General features: G+C 48.3%; 1 protein-coding gene across 1 annotated transcript in view; it reads left to right on the forward strand.

Moving 5' to 3' along the window:
* The window catches only part of ANO2 (anoctamin 2), a 334,451-nt gene that overhangs the window by 72,911 nt on the left and 241,898 nt on the right, over nucleotides 1-19,642 (forward strand). Inside the window, exons 4-6 of the mRNA XM_013964246.2 lie at nucleotides 10,684-10,835; nucleotides 11,969-12,023; nucleotides 15,719-15,770. Of these exons, the coding sequence (XP_013819700.2) occupies nucleotides 10,684-10,835; nucleotides 11,969-12,023; nucleotides 15,719-15,770 (259 nt within the window). The remainder of the gene's footprint in view (nucleotides 1-10,683; nucleotides 10,836-11,968; nucleotides 12,024-15,718; nucleotides 15,771-19,642) is intronic.

Consider the following 19,642-nt stretch of genomic DNA (forward strand, 5'->3'; position numbering starts at 1 on the left):
GCAGCTGAACAGAGTGGCTCCCAGTGCTCTTTGCATCTGAATTGGTGGGGGGTTTAACGTCTGCTTGAGTAGGTAACTAGGCTGGTGCACGGAGTAGGTAACCAGATCTGTGCACCCTCAGATCTGGGTTCAGTGCCCGCGTGTATGCCTGCATCCCTCTCTCTCGGTGCCCTTGGGTACCAGTGGAACAGGAGAACCATGGATGCATTCTGCTGCATCATGGGCCCCTCTTTTTCATAACTTCTTTAGTCCAGCGGCGTCCACCCAAGTCCCGTTTGCAGGGCGACCTTCCATACTGTCTGGCTTCCCTGTGCGTCTGAGCCTTTTGAAATGAAAGTTGAACAGGTGATCATTTTCAGCCTAGTTGACCCTCAGTTACCCAGTGACCAGAGGCACAGAGGAAAACGCAGATACATGGAAAGGGGGAGACAGCCTGGGCTAGTGTCTGTGGGGCCATAGGTATAAGCAGACACGTGCTCATAGCTGGGCTCACTCTCCATCTTTTTGTCTAGTTTCTGATTTTCCTACAAGTTGCAGAGAGAGGCCCTCTTAGATCAGTGTAGAGGAGGGGCTCATGGATAATGAAGATTATTCTGTTTATGTTTCATATGGTTATGGGTTTCCCACCGGGCACTAAGTGCATGCGTGCTCAGTTGCTGCAGTTGTGCCCAACTCTTTGCAGCCCTATGAACTGTAGCCCACCAGGCTCCTCTGTCCATGGGATTCTCCAGGCAAGAATACTGGAGGGTGTGCCATGCCCTCCTCTGGGGGGATCTTCCTGACCCAGGGATCGAACCTGGGTCTCCAGCATTGCAGGTGGATTCCTTACCACTGAGCCACTGGGGAAGCCCTCCCAGGTGGTGCTAGGGGTAAAGAATCTGCCTGCCAATGCAGGAGACCCAAGAGATGTGGGCTGCAGGAGACACCCACCAATGCAGGAGACGCAAGAGATGCAAGAGACTTGGAGAATTCCGTGGATGGAGGAGCTTGACAGAGGTCCATGGGGCCTCATAGAGTGAGACACAACTGAGTGACTAAAGCAATAGCAGCATATGGTTATACCCTTCCCTTGATCTTTGGATGCTCTTGGATCTCCTAATGTTTGTGTGCCATCAGGCACGTTAGTAGAACCTTCTGTGCCTCAGTTTCTCTACCCATAAAATGGGGCTAGCAGCCTGTACTGTCTGTGATAGACTATCACTACAGCCTCGATTCCTTGCATCCCGTGAAGGAACATGATTCCAAGGCAGGAAGGAAACAAATTAGCCCTCAGACCACACTACTGTGCCCCTCTGGAGGGGAGAGGCTGGGGGAGACGAGCGGGGTCGAGGGGAAAGAAGTAACAGAAGAAGGCATCTCGGTAAACCTCTTAGCCTGTGACAGTGGAGCCAAAGTGAGCTTTTATGAGAACCACATTTGAGCCCTGGGATGAAAAATGAGAGCAACATACTTTAAAAATTATTTATGATTTTAAGCACATGAAAGGCGTATCATGTACCCGGGGAGGGCATAATGGGGACCAGCTGGTGAACATGTGTCCTGCCATTTCTAAGGATGTTCTTCATTCTCCTATGTCCAAGAATAACAGTAATAATGATGCTGCCGCTGATCATATTAGTAATACTAAAGAGGATCGGGGCGCCTTTCCTGGACCCCATGGGACACTGGGGAAGAGCTGGGCTGCTGGGCTTGGTGGGGGGCTGAGAGGGAGCTCTGGCTCGCTTCCTTCTCGAGGACCACGGAGCCTTTCCAAGGATCAGAGGTTTGAGGAGAGAGCCTGGATGGGGAAGTCAGGAAGCCTGGGTCCTGAGGGCTGGGTTCACCCCCCAATGCTGGCAATTCCCCACTTCTCTGAGGCTCAGTTTCCCCATCTGTGACACAGTGATGCAAATGCAGCTGGTGGGACTGGCTGGCAGAGTCTTTGTGGACCCTGCTGACAGGGAGCCTGTGGGGTTCCAGCGCTGGTTGCATGGCTGAGCATTCTGCGTATGAGGTGAGGAGGGGTCCTCCTCACTGCTGGGCTTCTTCAGCCCTTGGAGCAATCCACCTCTAAACTCAGCGCCTGGTACCCAGGAGATGCCCAGATGTGTGTGTGCTATGAACAAATGTTTCCTTTTCATGAACTGTCTCAGTTCAATTCAGTTCGGTCGCTCAGTCGTGTCTGACTCTTTGCGACCCCATGAATCGCAGCATGCCAGGCCTCCCTGTCCATCACCATCTCCCAGAGTTCACCCAGACTCATGTCCATCGAGTCCGTGATGCCATCCAGCCATCTCATCCTCGGTTGTCCCCTTCTCCTCCTGCCCCCAATCCCTCCCAGCATCAGAGTCTTTTCCAATGAGTCAACTCTTCGCATGAGGTGGCCAAAGTACTGGAGTTTCAGCTTTAGCATCATTCCCTCCAAAGAAATCCCAGGGTTGATCTCCTTCAGAATGGACTGGTTTGATCTCTTTGCAGTCCAAGGGACTCTCAAGAGTCCTCTCCAACACCACAGTTCAAAAGCATCAATTCTTCAGCACTCAGCCTTCTTCACAGTCCAACTCTCACATCCATACATGACCACAGGAAAAACCAAAGCCTTGACTAGATGGACCGAATATGCTATCTAGGTTGATCATAACTTTTCTTCCAAGGAGTAAGCGTCTTTTAATTTCATGGCTGCAGTCACCATCTGCAGTGATTCTGGAGCCCAAAAAAATAAAGTCTGACACTGTTTCCACTGTTTCCCCATCTATTTCCCATGAAGTGATGGGATCGGATGCCATGATCTTCGTTTTCTGAATGTTGAGCTTTAAGCCAACTTTTTCACTCTCCTCTTTCACTTTCATCAAGAGGCTTTTTAGCTCCTCTTCACTTTCTGCTATAAGGGTGGTGTCACCTGCATATCTGAGGTTATTGATATTTCTCCCTGCAATCTTGATTCCAGCTTGTGTTTCTTCCATTCCAGTGTTTCTCATGATGTACTCTGCATATAAGTTAAATAAGCAGTTAAATAAGCAATATACAGCCTTGACATCCTCCTTTTCCTATTTGGAACCAGTCTGTTGTTCCATGTCCAGTTCTAACTCTTGCTTCCTGACCTGCATACAGATTTCTCAAGAGGCAGATCAGGTGGTCTGGTATTCCCATCTCATTCAGAATTTTCCACAGTGTATTGTGATCCACACAGTCAAAGGCTTTGGCATAGTCAATAAAGCAGAAATAGATGTTTTTCTGGAACTCTCTTGCTTTTTCCATGATCCAGCGGATGTTGGCAATTTGATCTCGGGTTTCTCTGCCTTTTCTAAAACCAGCTTGAACATCTGGAAGTTCATGGTTCACATATTGCTGAAGCCTGGCTTTGAGAATTTTGAGCATTATTTTACTAGCATGTGAGATGAGTGCAATTATGCGGTAGTTTGAGCATTCTTTTGCATTGCCTTTCTTTGGAATTGGAATGAAAACTGACCTTTTCCAGTCCTGTGGCCACTGCTGAGTTGTCCAAATTTGCTGGCATATTGAGTGCAGCACTTTCACAGCATTATCTTTCAGGATTTGAAACAGCTCAATTGGAATTCCATCACCTCCACTAGCTTTGTTCATAGTGATGTTTTCTAAGGCCCACTTGACTTCACATTCCAAGATGTCTGGTTCTAGATTAGTGATCACATCATCGTGACTATCTGGGTCGTGAAGATCTTTTTTGTACAGTTCTTCCGTGTATTCTTGCCACTAAAGTCATAGAAGGTTAGACTTGGATGGTACTTTAAAAGCCATTTAGTCAAGTTCTGTCTTTTATAATCTGTGAAGTGGATTAGGAGAGGTGCTCAGCCTTGGGCTAATTATCCCTACTGCTGAGCGGACCCCAGGACTCTGCCACAATGCCCCTCGAATGGTGAGCTTTCCATCCAGGCTGGTGGGAAGAGGGGCTGTTCCCAGCCTTGCAGATGGCTTTTCTCTAGTGTCCGGCAGCTTCTCAGGAGGACTGTCTAGGATTCTTCACGAAACTCTCTCCCTTGGCTGCTCTGCCCCGGGAGCTCTGGTTGCTCTGGTCTCCCCTGACCTACTGCCTAGCCTCAGCCCAGGGAGTGTGCTGGGCTCCACCTGTTTGCCCTTCCTGCCCTGCAGCCCTGTACCTTTCTCTGGACAGTGAGCTGCAGCAAGCCCAGGACTCATCCTCTTTCTTTCTCTCAGGAAGTCGTTGCTGCCCAAGGTCTGGTATCTTGAAAACTGGCTTCCTTAGTCTTCTTGGGGTGCTCCAGCAAAATACCAGGGGGATCAAACCAGTCAATCCTAAAAGAAATCTACCCTGAATATTCACTGAAAGGACTGATGCTGAAGCTGATGTGCCAGTACTTTGGCCACCTGATGGGAAGAGCCAACTCATTGGAAAAAAACCCTGATACTGGGAGAAATGGAGGCTGGGAGAAAAAAGGGGCAACACAGATGATAAGATGGTTGGATGGCATCACTAACTCAATGGACATGAGTTGGAGCAAACTCTGGGAGATGGTGAAGGACAGGGAAGCCTGGTGTGCTGCCATCCTTGGGATCACAAAGAGTTGGACATGACTGAGCAACTGAACAACAACCACCAAAATATCACAGACTGGGGTCTTATGAACAACAGGAGTTTACTTCACCTAGTTCTGGAGACTGAAAGTCTGAGACCAGGGTACCAGCATGGTGGTACGAAGGGTATGAACCCTTCCTGGTTCGTAGCTCACACCTCCTTGCTTTGTCCTCACATGGAGGAAGGGGCTGGGAGCTCTGTGGGGTCTGTTTTAGAAGGGCACTAATCCAGTTCACGAGGACTCCACCCTCATGACCTAATCACCTCCTAAAGGTTCCACCCTCCAATAACCATCACTGGGCATTAAGACTCAAGATAGGAATTTTGTGGGAACAGAAACATTCCAACCACAGCAACCACTGTTTCGTGTTTTTTAGTCTGAGTATTTTGGTTGGCTCAGCTGGGGTAAGTCTGCACCCTGTTCATCCGTCATAGTGGGAAGTGGAAGTTCCCCAATTCTCTCTTTAGAGATCAGGACTCTTGAGAGGGAAAGCACCTTGCCCAGAGTTACACAGCTCGTTAGTGTCAGCAATGGTCAGGACCCAGGTTATTCACTCTGTAGACATTATTGTGCTCCTCCTGCATGCCAGGCACGCAGGGCATGCTCCCCAGACACCCACAGTTTGCTGGGGAGACAGACGAGTGAACCACGAGTTAGAAAAAAGTGTGGCCAACATTAGCATGCAGTGTTTATTCATAGGATTCTAGGGAAGGTTTCCTGAGAAAGCTGGTACTTGAGCCGGGTGGAGAAGGAGAAGTGGGGTGGCCAGGTGGAGCGGGAGGGGCGTGACTCCAGGAACAGGGACAACACGTGCAAAGTGACGAGGGGAAGAAGCAGGTGCTTTGTCCTCCAAGCTTAGCACCCATGGTGTCGTGCATGGGGCTGCCCACTGTCTGACTGTGAACCTGTGCCAAGCTGCATCCCCGAGCATCTCTGCGGTCTGGGAAGTGGGCCAAGGTACCTGCCCGGGTGTGTATGTAGGGCCTGCAGCAGGGCTGTGGGGTGGAGGTCACCTTGACCCTGGCCTTCAAAACCATTTACATTTCTCTTGGAGGTGGATGATGCTATTTGCAGGGATTTGGAGCACCCACTGGGGCTTCCCAGATGGTGCTAGGGGTAAAGAACCTGCCTGCCAATGCATGAACTGCAGGAGATGCGGGCTTGATCCCTGGGTCAGGAAGATCCCCTGGAGGAAGGCATGGCAGCCCACTCTAGTATTCTTGCCTGGAGAGTCCCATGGACAGAGGAGCCCAGCTGGCCATAGTCCATGGGGTCATGCAGAGTTGGACATGACTTGAGTGACTTAGCACACGTGCACGAAGCACCCATCTCCCCATCCAGGAACAGGCAGAATTTATCCTGGACCCATTCCTGGTTCCTCCAAAGACATGCCGCAGGCCACATTCCCTTTAGCCCCATTCTCTAGGGAGCTCTTCTGGATCCACTGCCAAGCGGAGGTCAAGACCATCTTGGAGGTGCTCAGCTAACCATCTGCCAGGACATGATCCTAGGGCAGGTGTTGGGTTATTAATTCCCAAGTACAGGCTGTCCTAGTCTCCGCTGAGGCTTGGCTCCCATGAGTCTTTGCAGCTGGTGGGTAACCTTTCAGCAGGCCAGGGACTTTGGGCTGTGGCTTTATTCTCCAGCCTGGTTTCTTCCTACCAAGGCCTATTACCTTTTGACTGTCCTATACCCAGCATGGGCCCCCTGAGTGGCAGCCACTCCTGTCATCAGTGCTGGGTCCCTGGAGATTCATCGTTCATTTGTTCATTCGTTTAACCAGGGGGATGGTTTGAACAGTGTCCTGCCTTCATCAAGATTGTTTGGCAGGGCGACTGGGCATGAGTCAAATAATCATTCATATAAGTTTAAAATCACAACTGTGATAAGCACTGTGAAGGAGAGGCATTTGGGCTCACAAAATGCTATGAAGATGGGACTTGATCTTGTCTGGAAGCCAGGAAAGACCTCCCCAAGGAAGTGACAATTGAGTGAGAACTCAAGTGTGAACAGAAGTTGGTGATGGGGAGGGAGGAGACAAAGGGTGCAGATTGCTAAAAATACTTCACAAGACCAGTGGCTGGGTGCAGTGAGCATTGAATCATGGGGCAAAAAAAAAAAAAAAAAAAAAAGTGAAGACTTCTACAGGGCCCCATGGGCTGTGGTGAAAATTTTGGTTTTTATTGTGAGAGCAAAGCAAAAAGGAGAAGAGGGCAGCAGAGGATGAGATGGTTAGATAGCATCATTGACTCAACTGGATGTACGTTTGAACAAACTCCAGGAGATGGTGAAGGACAGGGGAACCTGGCGTGCTGCAGTCCGTGGGGTCGCAAAGAGTCAGACACAACTGAGCGACTGAACAACGGCAGCAAAATGAACACAGTTCTAGTAAACAAAGAAACCCCAACCATAGCAGTGTTGCTACAGTAACCAAGGTGAGCAGCTTCTTGGCACTTCCGCCCAGCCTCACCCTCCGCTGCACACACTGGCCCCCATGTGCCTTTCTGCTGTGACAGTCACGGCTCCTCTGTCAGAGCCCCGAGGGCCCAAGAACCAGGCGGGTCTCGTTGTTGTTGTTCAGTCGCTAAGTGCCGTGCAACTATTTGTGATCCCATGGACTGAAGCACGCCAGGCTTCCCTGTCCTTCAGTATCGCCTGGAGTTTGCTCACACTCACTGAGTTGCTGGTGCCATCCACTACCTCATCCTCTGCCACCCCCTTCTCCTTTTTTTGCCTTCAGGCTTTCCCAGCATCAGGGTCTTTTCTAAGACCTAGGCTGTTTCTGCTGCTGCTGCTGCTGCTGCTGCTGCTAAGTCGCTTCAGTCGTGTCTGACTCTGTGCGACCCCAGAGACGGCAGCCCACCAGGATCCCCCGTCCCTGGGATTCTCCAGGCAAGAGCACTGGAGTGGGTTGCCATGTCCTTCTCCAATGCATGAAAGTGAAGAGTGAAAGTGAAGTCACTCAGTCGTGTCCTATTCTTAGCAACTCCATGGACTGCAGCCTATCAGGCTCCTCCACCCATGGGATTTTCCAGGCAAGAGTACTGGAGTGGGTCGCCATTGCCTTCTCCAAGGCTGTTTCTAACCCTTCTTAAATCCAGTTTGAACTTCTCTGCTTTTGTGTTTGCTTGGAATGTCGTTGCCAATATTTGTTCAAGTGTTATTCATTAAAAGTATCTGCAAAGTAAGGTTGACAGAAGTATGGTCAAAGCATGTGTTCAGTTCAGTTCAGTCGCTCAGTCGTGTCCGACTGTTTGCGACCCCATGAATTGCAGCACACCAGGCCTCCCTGTCCATCACCAACTCCCGGAGTTCACCCAGACTCACGTCCATCGAGCCTGTGATGCCATCCAGCCATCTCATCCTCTGTCATCCCCTTCTCCTCCTGCCCCCAATCCCTCCCAGCCTCAGAGTCTTTTCCAATCAGTCAACTCTTTGCATGAGGTGGCCAAAGTACTGGAGTTTCAGCTTCAGCATCATTCCTTCCAAAGAAATCCCAGGGCTGATCTTCAGAATGGACTGGTTGGATCTCCTTGCAGTCCAAGGGACTCTCAAGAGTCTTCTCCAACACCACAGTTCAAAAGCATCAATTCTTCGGTGCTCAGCCTTCTTCACAGTCCAACTCTCACATCCATACATGACCACAGGAAAAACCATAGCCTTGACTAGATGGACCTTAGTCGGCAAAGTAATGTCTCTGCTTTTCAATATGCTATCTAGGTTGATCATAACTTTTCTTCCAAGGAATAAGCGTCTTTTAATTTCACAGCATGTGTAGAGGCTACAATAAATGCCCATCTCTAGGGAAGGAACTCAACAAATTAGAACGTGTGTCTGCTCTGTAATATGGTGTCTTCATGAAGCTGGGTGTACATGGACTGACCTGGAAAGATATGTGTCTCAGATACATTGCTGCACATGAAAAGCAGATTGTGGAATAATATGTTAAATGCCATCACAGGTGTGTTAGAAAGATATATATATATATATATATATATATATATATATATATATATATATGTATATATATGGAGTATATAAAACATACTCCGAGTTGTTGATAAAGGTTTCCTCTGGAGTGAGGTTGGAAGTGAAAGGAAGCTGTTAGCATTAGTTAATACACTTTACGATTTTTGTTTCTTTTTTTCCCCTTTTATTTTCTGTTTTTTTTTTTTTTGTCCTTGACTGCACCTCAGTGTGTGAGGAATCTTAGTTCCCTGGCCTGGGACTGAGCCTGTGCCCCTGTGGTGGAAGAGCAGACTCTTAGCCCCTGGACCACCAAGGAAGTCCCTGATCTTGGTTTTCTTGTTTACTTGAACTGTGTTAATTTTGTAATTGAAATTAAAACACATAGAAAAAAGTATTAGGAGAGATAAATAAACCAGGCTTACGTTTAGTTGTTAGATTGGGGAGGTTCTTTCCTTGCCCCAAATTATCATGATTTCATTAAAGAACAAAAAGAAAAAGGAAGGTGCCCTTTCTGCTCAAGTCTGTCAGAAATGCTGCTCCTTCTATGAAGCACTTTCCTGGCCCCTCAGCTGGACTTGCTGTCTCCTCTGTTCGGACCTTTGAAGCTTTTTGTGCCCCTTCTGTGGCGTTTGTCTCCATTTATCTTACAAGTGCTTCATACATGTTTTACTCCCACTTGAGATTTAAGCAACTTGAGGATATCATGAAAGAGAAGACAGTTGGCTTCCTTTCAGGTCATAGGATCTGAGTGTGGCTCTTGTTCTGGCCATCCACTGCAACAGGACAAATTCAATCCAGCTCAGTCCAGACGTCAACCCAGAGATCGAACCTGCATCTGGGTTCTTTACCACTAGCGCCATCTGGGAAGCCCCCCTTGGAAGGTGAGCTTGTGTAAAAAATTTGTGGTTAATGTTAATCCATCAAAGCTTTGCTATGAAGAGTACAATCTCTGTGTCTCAGTGACAGCATCTGTGAATTAGAAAGACCAGATGCTATACTGTGGGCAAGCATACTCTATGCATTATAAGAAACGATAGGGTCTATGGACTTCCCTGGTGGCTCAGATGGTAAAGAATCTGCCTGCAAGCAGAAGACCCAGGTTCGATCCCTGGGTCCTGAAGATCCCCTGGAGAAGGGAATGGCAACCCACCCCAGTGTTCTTGCCCAGAGACTTCCATGGACAGAGGAACCTGGCAGACTACAGTCCATGGGGTTGCAAAGGGTCCGACACGACTGAGCAGCTAATACCATAGGCTCTATAGTGATTATCTTGGTACTAACGCTGTGCTTTACTCCAGAAAGGTACTTCTTTACTCAAGAAGGTGCTTGAGTAAAGCACGCATTAGGTGTTCAGTGCTTTGAAAGCAGACTCATTACTAAGAGGAACGCAAGAGAAGTGATGCTGGATGATCACACAGGGGCGTGGTCTAGTTGAAGGGTACAGACTTGAGATTGGGTTGACAAGCGTTAAACCTAAACAGTCACCCAGTTACCATCTATGTGACCTTTGTTCACTCTTCTCACCTTTCTGAGCCTTAATTTCCTCATCATAACAGGAGAGTAAGATTATCCATGCAGCTGGGTGCAGTGCGTGTTGGAGCTCACTTGGGTAAAGTGCTTAGTATGGTGACATCATGGGCTTTCCAGGTGGTACTAGTGCTAAAGGATCCACCTGCCAATGCAGGAGGTGCAGGAGACCCGGGGTCTGTCCTTGGGTCAGGAAGATCCCCTGGAGGAGGGCATAGCAACCCAGTCCAGTATTCTTGCCAGGGAAATCCCAGGGACAGAGGAGTCTGGTGGGCTTCCGTCCATAGGGTTGCAAAGAGTCATGGCTGAGCCACTGGACGCACGTCTACACACATACACATGATGACATCACACAGTAGGCCTCCTGTGACGATGTAACGAAGCCGGATAGGAAGTTTGGACCCCTCACTGTGCTCCTCCTCTCCTGCAAAGGTCACCTCCTTCCGTGCATGGTTGAGAGTATTCGCCCCTGTGTGAGAGCAGTGGAGGAAGGGCAGGCCCCTCTGCCTGCTTCCCTGGCTCGTCCTTTCCCCCGAGTGTCCCTTATGGGGGATCGTGCCCCTGGCTGCGAGCCCTGCTCCTCTGAGTCGGATGTAGCCTTCTCCTCCTCTCACTGGTAGCTTTGCCTTCGCAGATGTATGAGATCAAGTCACAAGGCAGCATCGCAAAGACGTTCAACAAGATTCTGCACAAGCTGAGTGAGCCCCTGAAGCCTCGAGTGCCCGAGCACAGTAACAGCAGGATGAAGAACCTCTCGTACCCGTTCTCCAGGGAGAAAATGTACCTGTGAGTAGTGGGGGCTGGGGGGTCGGGCTGTGAAGCGGCCATCCAGATATAACCGTCCTTCTATAATAGAGAGGAAGCCAAGGTTTTGGGTCCATCCAAGGTCACGCTGCCTTAAATGGCTAAACTGGGACTGGCGTGTTGACTTCCCAGCCGGCTGTTCTTGCTCCCTTCCCTGGGCCCTTCGTCCACATCTGCCTGGGCATCTGATGTGCCGCCTCCCACGCGTCTCCATCACTCCGCTTCTGGGTTCCTTCAAGACCAGTTCTTAATACCCAGTGAAAACATGCTGTCCATCTCTTGAGTTTTCATAGCAAGGCTCTACAAGTGCTCACATTCTACCCTGCATCAGTGATGGAAACACACCGCAGTGCCTGGGCTCCTGGGGTTGGGGCATGCCTCAGGCATCTGTGCTCCCTCCAGCACAATGCCCTGAGCACAGTCACAGGGGTGGGCTTTTGGGTTTTTTTGAGTGCAAGGTCAACATTTGAAGTTTAGAACAGACACAGGTTTTGCATAATTAGGAGTTTGGTTTCATGATTTTTGTGACAACAGGGACAATATTAAATGAAAATTTGAATAACAATTATAACCCCAACATCCAGAAACTGTACTCTTTTTTTTTTTTTTTTAGAAACTGTACTCTTATTTGCTGGTTTTTTTAAAAAAAATTTTGTCCATACACGGGAACCCTTTTTACTTACTTTTCTTTTTAAAACTTATCATCGTGTAATATTTTCGTATCATAGTCTAAACGTTTCTACAGTATTTCTAAAGTTTTCATAATTATAATTTTCAAACAGCTGCATGATGATCTATCCTTTAGGTTTTGAAATTGCATATTCCGCCCATAATCTTTGTTAAAAGTAACTCTGAAAGGAATGTTTTAATGTAGGGAACTTCTCTCCTTCTGTTGAGTTTGTTTTCCTAATGATACATTTCTATGACAAGTTTTCAGAATTACTGGGTCGGAAAGAGTGTAGAGTGTGTGTATGAGTGTGTGTGAGTGTGTGTAAGTGTGTGTGTGTGTCTTACTCATCTAGCTATGTTGTTTTCTAGAGGCTTGCCCTGGGCCCGGGGTGACAGGAGGTCCCAGGATAATGGCATGCATTGACAGGCTTTCTTGGTGTCTGCAGGTACGACATCCGGGACAAGGACACCTTCTTTGATAATGCCACCCGTAGTCGCATTGTAAGTAAACCAGCTAACCAGGTGCTTAACCAGTTCTGCTGGGTTCGGGAGGGGGTGGGGAAGCCTGAGTCCCCTTTGACAGGGCATCTCTCTCTCCATCCCTGCTGCCTCCCATCATCCTTTGCTTGGAGTTGCCTAGCAATGGGGAGGAGAATTCAGGAGCTTCCCAATCTCAGTGGTGAAATAGTCTCAGGTTGTGAAGGATATCTCCTCTTTATGGTTGTGCCACCCGGGCCCTGCTTGGAATCATGAAAGCAAGGACTATCAGAGCTTGGGACCAGGGGTGGAGGGACTTTCGGCTAGTCAGGTGACTCCCTTGCTTGACAGTTGAGGAGACTGAGGCTCTACGATGTAATGAATTAAAAAAATTCAGGCATATAGTTGGTGTCCAAAGAAGTGCTCACTGCTGAGCCTCTGTGACTCTTTCTTTCATCCTCAAAGGGTCCTGGGCATTTGATGTGTCAGAGAATGTTAGAGTTGGCCTGTTTGTCCAAGGACACAATTACCAGCCTGTTCAATAGAAGCCAACATTCATGATGTTAGCCATTCTTCTACTGTCTTTTTTGTTGCTTTATTTAACTATTTAAATATTTGAAATACATATTTGAAAATGTATTGTATCTCAGAAGCTACAGGACAGGCAAGACTGCACAGCAACAACTACCACCAACCAACCAACCAACAAACGAACAAAAAACCCCAGGAAATGTTAGTAAACAGCAGAAGTTAATTAATTTCCTCTATGTATGCAAAATGATGCTTTCCAGAAATTTTCTAGTCTATCCATTGAAATATAATAAATCCAAACCATAAATAAGTATAGCGTGGGTGATCATGGGGGCTAACTGGTGAGCTGTGTTGAGGGCAGTGAGGCTGGCTGCCGTGGTAATTGCTGGGGGGTTTGCACAGGGTCTAGAGAGCAGGTGGGATACATGTATGCCCTGCATTTCCCAGTGCTCGCCTACTGCCTTTTTCCCTTTCAAAGTCAGGGTTCTGGATTTTGCAGGATGGTTGAGTCTAATGAAAATCTGCCTAAGGCCTGGACCCTGCGGCCCCAGTCTGAGCTGTAGGGCATCTCTGTTCACTATATCTTTGTCCTCTACCTACCCGGAGAGCATCCAGCCTACGGAGAGAAGAGGAGAGAGAAAGATGGGCCCCAGGAATGCTGGTCACAGTGGAAACACAGCATCGTGTTTCCCTCGGGAAGGACTTAGGTTTCAGATAAGGAGGAGGAATAAGGGTGAACCTTGCATTGAATAACTGACTGGTTCAGAACTGGGAAAGGAGTATATCGAGGCTATAAATTGTCACCCTGCTTATTTAACTTATGTGCAAAGTACATCATGCAAAATAATGCTAGGCTGATTGAATCACAAGCTGGAATCAAGATTGCCAGGAGAAATATCAGCAACCTCACATATGCAGGTGATACCACTGTACTGGCAGAAAGTAAAGAGGAACTAGAGAGTCTCTTGATGAAGGCAAAAGAAGAGAGTGAAAAATCTGGCTTAAAACTCAACATTAAAAAAATGAAGATCATGGCATCTGGTCTTATCACTTCAAAGCATAGATAAGGAAAAATTGGAAACAGTGACAGATTTTAATTTCTTGTGTTCCAAAATCACTGCAGACAGTGACTGCAGCCACAAAATTAAAAGACTTTTGCTCCTTGGAAGAAAAGCTATAACAGACCTAGATAGCGTATTACAAAGCATCATTTTGCCAACAAAGGTCCATCTAGTCAAAGCTATGGTTTTTCCAGTAGTCATGTACAGATGTGGGAGTTGGACCATAAAGAAGGCTGAGCACCAAAGAATTGATACTTTCTAATTGTGGTGCTAGAGAAGACTCTTGAGAGTCCCTTGGACAGCAAGGAGATCAAACCAGTCAATCCTAAAGAAAATCAACCCTGAATAAAGCTGAAGCTCCAGTACTTGTCACCTGATGCAGAGAGCTGGCTCATTGGAAAAGACCCTGAGGCTGGGAAAGATTGAGGGCAAGAGGAGAAGAGGGCGGCAGAGGATGAGATGGTTAGATAGTATCACCAATTCAATGGACATGAATTTGAGCAAACTCAGGGAGATAGTGAAGGACAGGGGAGCCTGGCGTGCTGTAGCCCATGGACAGGGAAGCCTGGCGTGCTGTAGTCACAAGGAGTCGGGCCCAACTTAGGGACTGAACGACAGCAACAACTTAGAGGGGCTTCCATGTCAGCAGGGTGATGAGCAGGGTGAGAAAGGACCGAGGATTGCAGGAAGCTGCAGAACGTTTCTAAGTCATGCTGAAAACATAGCCTTGACTCTGCCTGCAGAATGGGCAGGAAAACACTCCAGTTCCCTGGTGTTCTAGAAGATTTAAAACGGGCATATGATTTCTTTTATCTGCCTGTGGAAAAAAGCATGAACCTCCCATTGTCCTGACTGATGCTGTTACAAGCAGTTTAACTCTCACCACGGCTCAGGTCCCACGTCTTGGGGGGGATGTTATAGGGAGTCGTGGAAATTACCCGATAATTGCAAAGTGCTTGTAAAATAATGGACTGCCATATAAATGCTGTTCCTGATTATTATTGCTGTTGAATACGGCACCGTGTTATAAGTGAATTAAACATTCTTGGGCCCCATTCTGCTGGAAGTCATTTATTTTCCACTCCTTCTGGTCTGTGGCTGGAATGTGGGAGTGTGAATGGTGATGGAGTAACACATCTTTTCTTGCCCTGGAGGCGTCTTCCTTCCCCTCCTGCTCATTCCCCAGTCTCCCCCACTCTGTGACAGAGAAAGAGGCTTGAGGTTTGTCTTGGGGTCTGCTCTGACCCGGACTTTGGTCTGAGGACCTTGCCCGCATCTCCTTAGTCCCGTCTCCTCATGCCCTCTTCCCTGTGGCCGTCTGGGCAGGCCAGTCACATGTCCTAGCACAGAGTTCTGTCCCTGGCATCTCCTTAGAGCTGGGCACAGGCTTGGGACCCACTGGAGGGCACTGATTGGCCAGCAGGTTTATGCTGCCCCCCTGGGCTTCCTTGGCTCGGATGCTGTCAGCACTCTGCCCTCACAGTGAGCGACAGGGTCCATGCAAGCTCCCCACTCAGGGACTGTTGATCTGTTAATGAGCAGCGGTCCTTGGGCAGCCATCTGCTATGTGCCCAGGGTGCTCTCTGAGACGTGGAGTCTTGAGGACCTGGGAGACCTCCTCTGCCTGGGGAGGCAAGATGCTCAGGCAAAAAGCAGAGAAGTAATACTCCCAGTGACCAAGATGTAGAGGGCCCTTTTCCAATTCCCAAGGCACTTTCATGGTTCCCCCAAACATCTCCGAGAGACAGCTCTGTTACAGAGGGGACCACCGGCCCTCAGGACCCGCCCAGAGCTTGCTGTTGGGGCTGGTGGGGAGGGCACCCCTCCTCCTTGCCTCTCCCCACCCCTCAAGTGTCCTCTCTAGCCTCGCAGAGGGGTGTGGGTCTGGGGTCCCCTTCCCTCCTGTAACTTCAGTCAACATACAACCTTTCCTTCATTTTTTGGGGGAGAGGGGGCAAGCTGTGGCGTGTATGTGAGGAGGTTAGATGCTCTGTTGAATGGGCTTGACCGGGAGTCTGTGAGCTGGCACCTGCCTGGGTACCACCCCCAGCCCTCCACACACACACACCAGGCCAGGGCTGCAGCACGTGGCTCAGGTGCTCACAGCCTCACTCTTGTCTGTTTCAGGTGCATGAGATCCTGAAGCGCACAACCTGCTCTCGAGCCAACAACACGATGGGTAAGGACCCTCCCACTGCAGGCCGCGCTGATGGGGGGCCAGGGCATTCTTTCAACAGACAATGGAGGGGGTGCCCCACCTGCCCCCAGGTGTAGAGGGGGTCCCATTTCTCATGGGGCTGGGGCTGTCCCCCAGCCTTCACCCCGGGTCTCTGTCCTTCCTCTCCTTTCCCTGAACCTGCGCGGACACCTTCCACTTGATCCCAAGCTCAGCTGCTTTCTTTTCACTATCTCCAAAATGTTTTAATAACTGCCCAAATCATGGCTGGTTTTTATTCATTTTTGAGAAGAAAGACATCTCAGTGGCCTTTTAGTCTAAGACTCTGCCTTGATGTTTAAAGAAACTAACCACCAGGGAGGGCAGATCAGCCTGAAAATGCCTCTTCTGAGCTCAGCATCCTTGTCACCATGTCTGACTGATCCTGTCTGCCTTGTGGCTTGATTTTTGAATCTGGGCGTGTTTGTGTTTGAAACAGGACCCCCAGCATTTGGGTACCAGATAGGCGGTTGGGACACGGGTGGGTGATGGAAGGGACACAGGTGATGGTGGGGTGACACCATGAATTTACATCCATGCTCAGGTGTCTTGTCCATAAGGGCCCCCTGCAGGTGGGAGGCTCTTTCCAAAGGGGCTGCTGTTACTCATCCCTCAGAACACTTGTCACTCTGAGGTGGTCGACCTTTCACTTTTGAGGCAGCTTTGAGTTGAAAAGAGTCATTTAGAGAAAAGTCTAGGGAATGATAAATTAGGCAGCCAGATCAAACCAGTCAATCCTAAAGGAAATCAACCTTGAATATTCACTGAAAGGACTGATGCTGAAGCTGAAGCTCCAACACTTTGGCCACCTGATGCAAAGAGCCAACTCACTGAAAAAGACCCTGATGCTGAGAAAGACTGAGGGCAGGAGGGGAAGGGGACAACAGAGGATGAGATGGTTGGATGGCATGAGTTTGAGCAAACTCCAGGAGACAGTGGAAGACGGGGAAGCCTGGCATATTGCTGTCCATGGTGTTGCAGAGACTTTGTGACTTAGCATGATTTAGCAACTGAACAACGCCAATAACTGAGGACCACCAGAGGCAGCAAGAGATCGGAAGATGTGTCTTGTGTTTTCTTGTGGCCTCTGTCAAAGTCCTGGAATTTGCCATCACTTAGCTCAGTTGGTAAAGAATCTGCCTGCAATGCAGGAGACCCCGGTTCAATTCCTGGGTTGGGAAGATCCCCTGGATAAGGGATAGGCTACCCACTCCAGTATTCTTGGGCTTCCCTTGTGGCTCAGATGGTAAAGAATCCACCTGCAATGTGGGAATCTTCATCCGCTGGAGAAGGGAAAGACTACGTACTCCAGTATCCTGGCCTGGAGAATTCCATGGACTGTATAGTCCATGGGGTCACAAAGAGTCAGACACGACTGAGTGACTGTCACTTTCACTGTCAAAGTCCTGGAATTTGCCATCATTTCTAATCCAGTTCACTGTTCACTTGTATTAACTTGCCTTACATCCTCCTTGGCTGGACCAAAACTGCTTCTTCGGGTGTCACAAGTGATTTTTTACTGCCCGCATTTCATGGCCTTTTCCTCCTCCTTCATCTTGCTGCATTTACTGAATGAAGACCTGTGCATTGAACCTCCATCTTCTGGCAGCTGAGATCCAGGGAGGGGCCACTGATCCACTAATATCTGCCCTTCTGTTTCTTCCTCCTGGACCACACTCTGCTTCCTCTCCCTCCTCCCCCATTTTCAGGGTTGTCTTCTCCACATTCCTTGGCCTCCTCATTCTTACTCTGAACAGGATAATTACAGCCTTGAATTCCTATTTCTCCTTTCTCCCGTTCCACACCCATGTTGGTAGCGACTGGCTAGATACCCCCGCTGAGATGTTCCCGGAACCTTGAAACCAGTGTCTCGCGATGTCCATTTCCATCTCTTTCCTCTTTTGCCCTCTCTGTCTCTCCCGCTTCTCTGCCTGTTAACATGACTACCCTCTGGTTTTACTTTCGCTGTTCCCTTTGTTGGAATGTCCTACCCTACGTCTCACCTGGGCCCCCCCTCCAGACCGAACATCTCTGTGCCCCGGTTCATCCTGTATGCTCTTTCCTTGGAACTCCCATCAAGTTCCGTGTCTTTCTCGATGACTACGTTCTGTGGCTTAGACTCCCAAGACAGTCCTTGAGATGTGTCTGGGTCGTCTTTTATCCCCCAGTGCACCTGGCTGGCTGCCCTGGGTGTTCCACTCAGTTGACTTACTTTATTGAACTAATCAAACGTGCCCAGCCGGCTGGTTTCACAGCAGTTAACTGGTGAGTTCCCAAGGATGGGTGTTTGTGGACAAATGACTTCAATTCTCTCCAACTCAGTTTTCCCTTTTAGGTAAATCGGGGTGAGAATTATCTGTCTTGCAAAGTTTTTGTAAAGACTGGATAGAAAACTGTTTGTTTTGTAACCTGGAAAGTCCTTAAAAACTGAAGTTTATTTTGTGGGCAGCCTCTAGACTGTTGAAAGGTCATTAGAGACCTTCTGCTTTACGACAGCAAGTTTTTATTTCCCATCTTTGAGGATCTGGGTGTGTGTGTGTGTGTGTGTGTGTGATGCCACAAAGTCAGACATCTTAAAGATTTTGTTGTTGAGTAGTTTTCAACAATTTCTTTCTTTTTTGACATTTAGAAACCATTTATTAAGTGCCTGCTCAGTGTCCAATAATGTTTTAGAAACTGAGAGATGGCAAAATGAATTTGACCTAATTTCTGTCCTCATGGGGCTCTCAGTTTAGCTGTGTGGACAAACATGTAAACAGAAAATTATAAGATTATCGGGTAGGTATGATATTAGAACTGTACAGAGAGGGCGAAAGGAACACAGATTCAGAGCAGCCAACTCCCATGGATGCAGCTAAGTATCATCATAATTTATCTAGTGTTAGGACTTCTCTGGTAGTCCAGAGGTTAAGACTCTGAGTTTTCAATGCAGGGAGTGCGGGCTCAGTCCCTGGTTGGGGAACTAAGATCCCGCATGCTGTGGGGCATGGCCCCAAAATGTGGTCCAGTGTTAGTTTCATGGGTGCCTGGGAAAGCTGGTGGGTCAGGAATTATCTCTAGTTACCAAAGGCACAGGATGGAGGGCTCGTTCAAGGTCACACACTGAGACACGGTCAGAACTGGGCCGAGAACTTGGGTTCCCTCACCCTGGCCAGTCTCTGCTGCAGTCCGGATGCAGAGAGCTAGGCGTGGAGTCGGGCTGAGTCTTCATGCGCTGCTGCTCCCACGGGAGTCGCTGATGATTTATTAGCTCCTAACAAGGGACGTGTGACTGAACTGTGTTTCTCAGCAGAGGAGGATGCTGAAGGCCAATTCTCGGGTTCTTTGACTTCTGCCTCGGAAAATCCAGCACCCTTTCAGCTTTTTGGCTGGCTTACCATCTTACTTAGAATTTCAGAAAGAAAGAGGAATGTGATAACATTGTGAGTCCTCAGGATAATGCGAACCTTTGAGCCATGGGTCAATTTTGATTTTATTGCCCTTCTCTCTGGTTTTATAGAGAAACGCAAATGGGCTAGAACTGGCTTAGATTTCCTCCAGAGGAGGTTTGCCTCATAAAAGTAAAAGAAAAAGGAAGAATGGGATCATGCGTGGAATTGTTTTCCAAGGTATTTTCATTGATTTTTCAGCCTCAGATTTACCCTTTATGTGGCATTTACCATTACCTTTGTGACCAGTTTACAAAGCTTTATTCCCTTCGCCACGGTCCTCAATTACAGTAGTGATTAGGAGATGGAAAAGATGATAAAGATCAGAATTATTCATAGAAGATGGAAAAATAAGACTAAAGATAATAATAATTCAGACATACTTCCATTCATCTGGTATTGTCATCT

The sequence above is a fragment of the Capra hircus genome, chromosome 5, assembly GCF_001704415.2.
Source record: "Capra hircus breed San Clemente chromosome 5, ASM170441v1, whole genome shotgun sequence".
NCBI classification, from domain to species: domain Eukaryota; kingdom Metazoa; phylum Chordata; class Mammalia; order Artiodactyla; family Bovidae; genus Capra; species Capra hircus.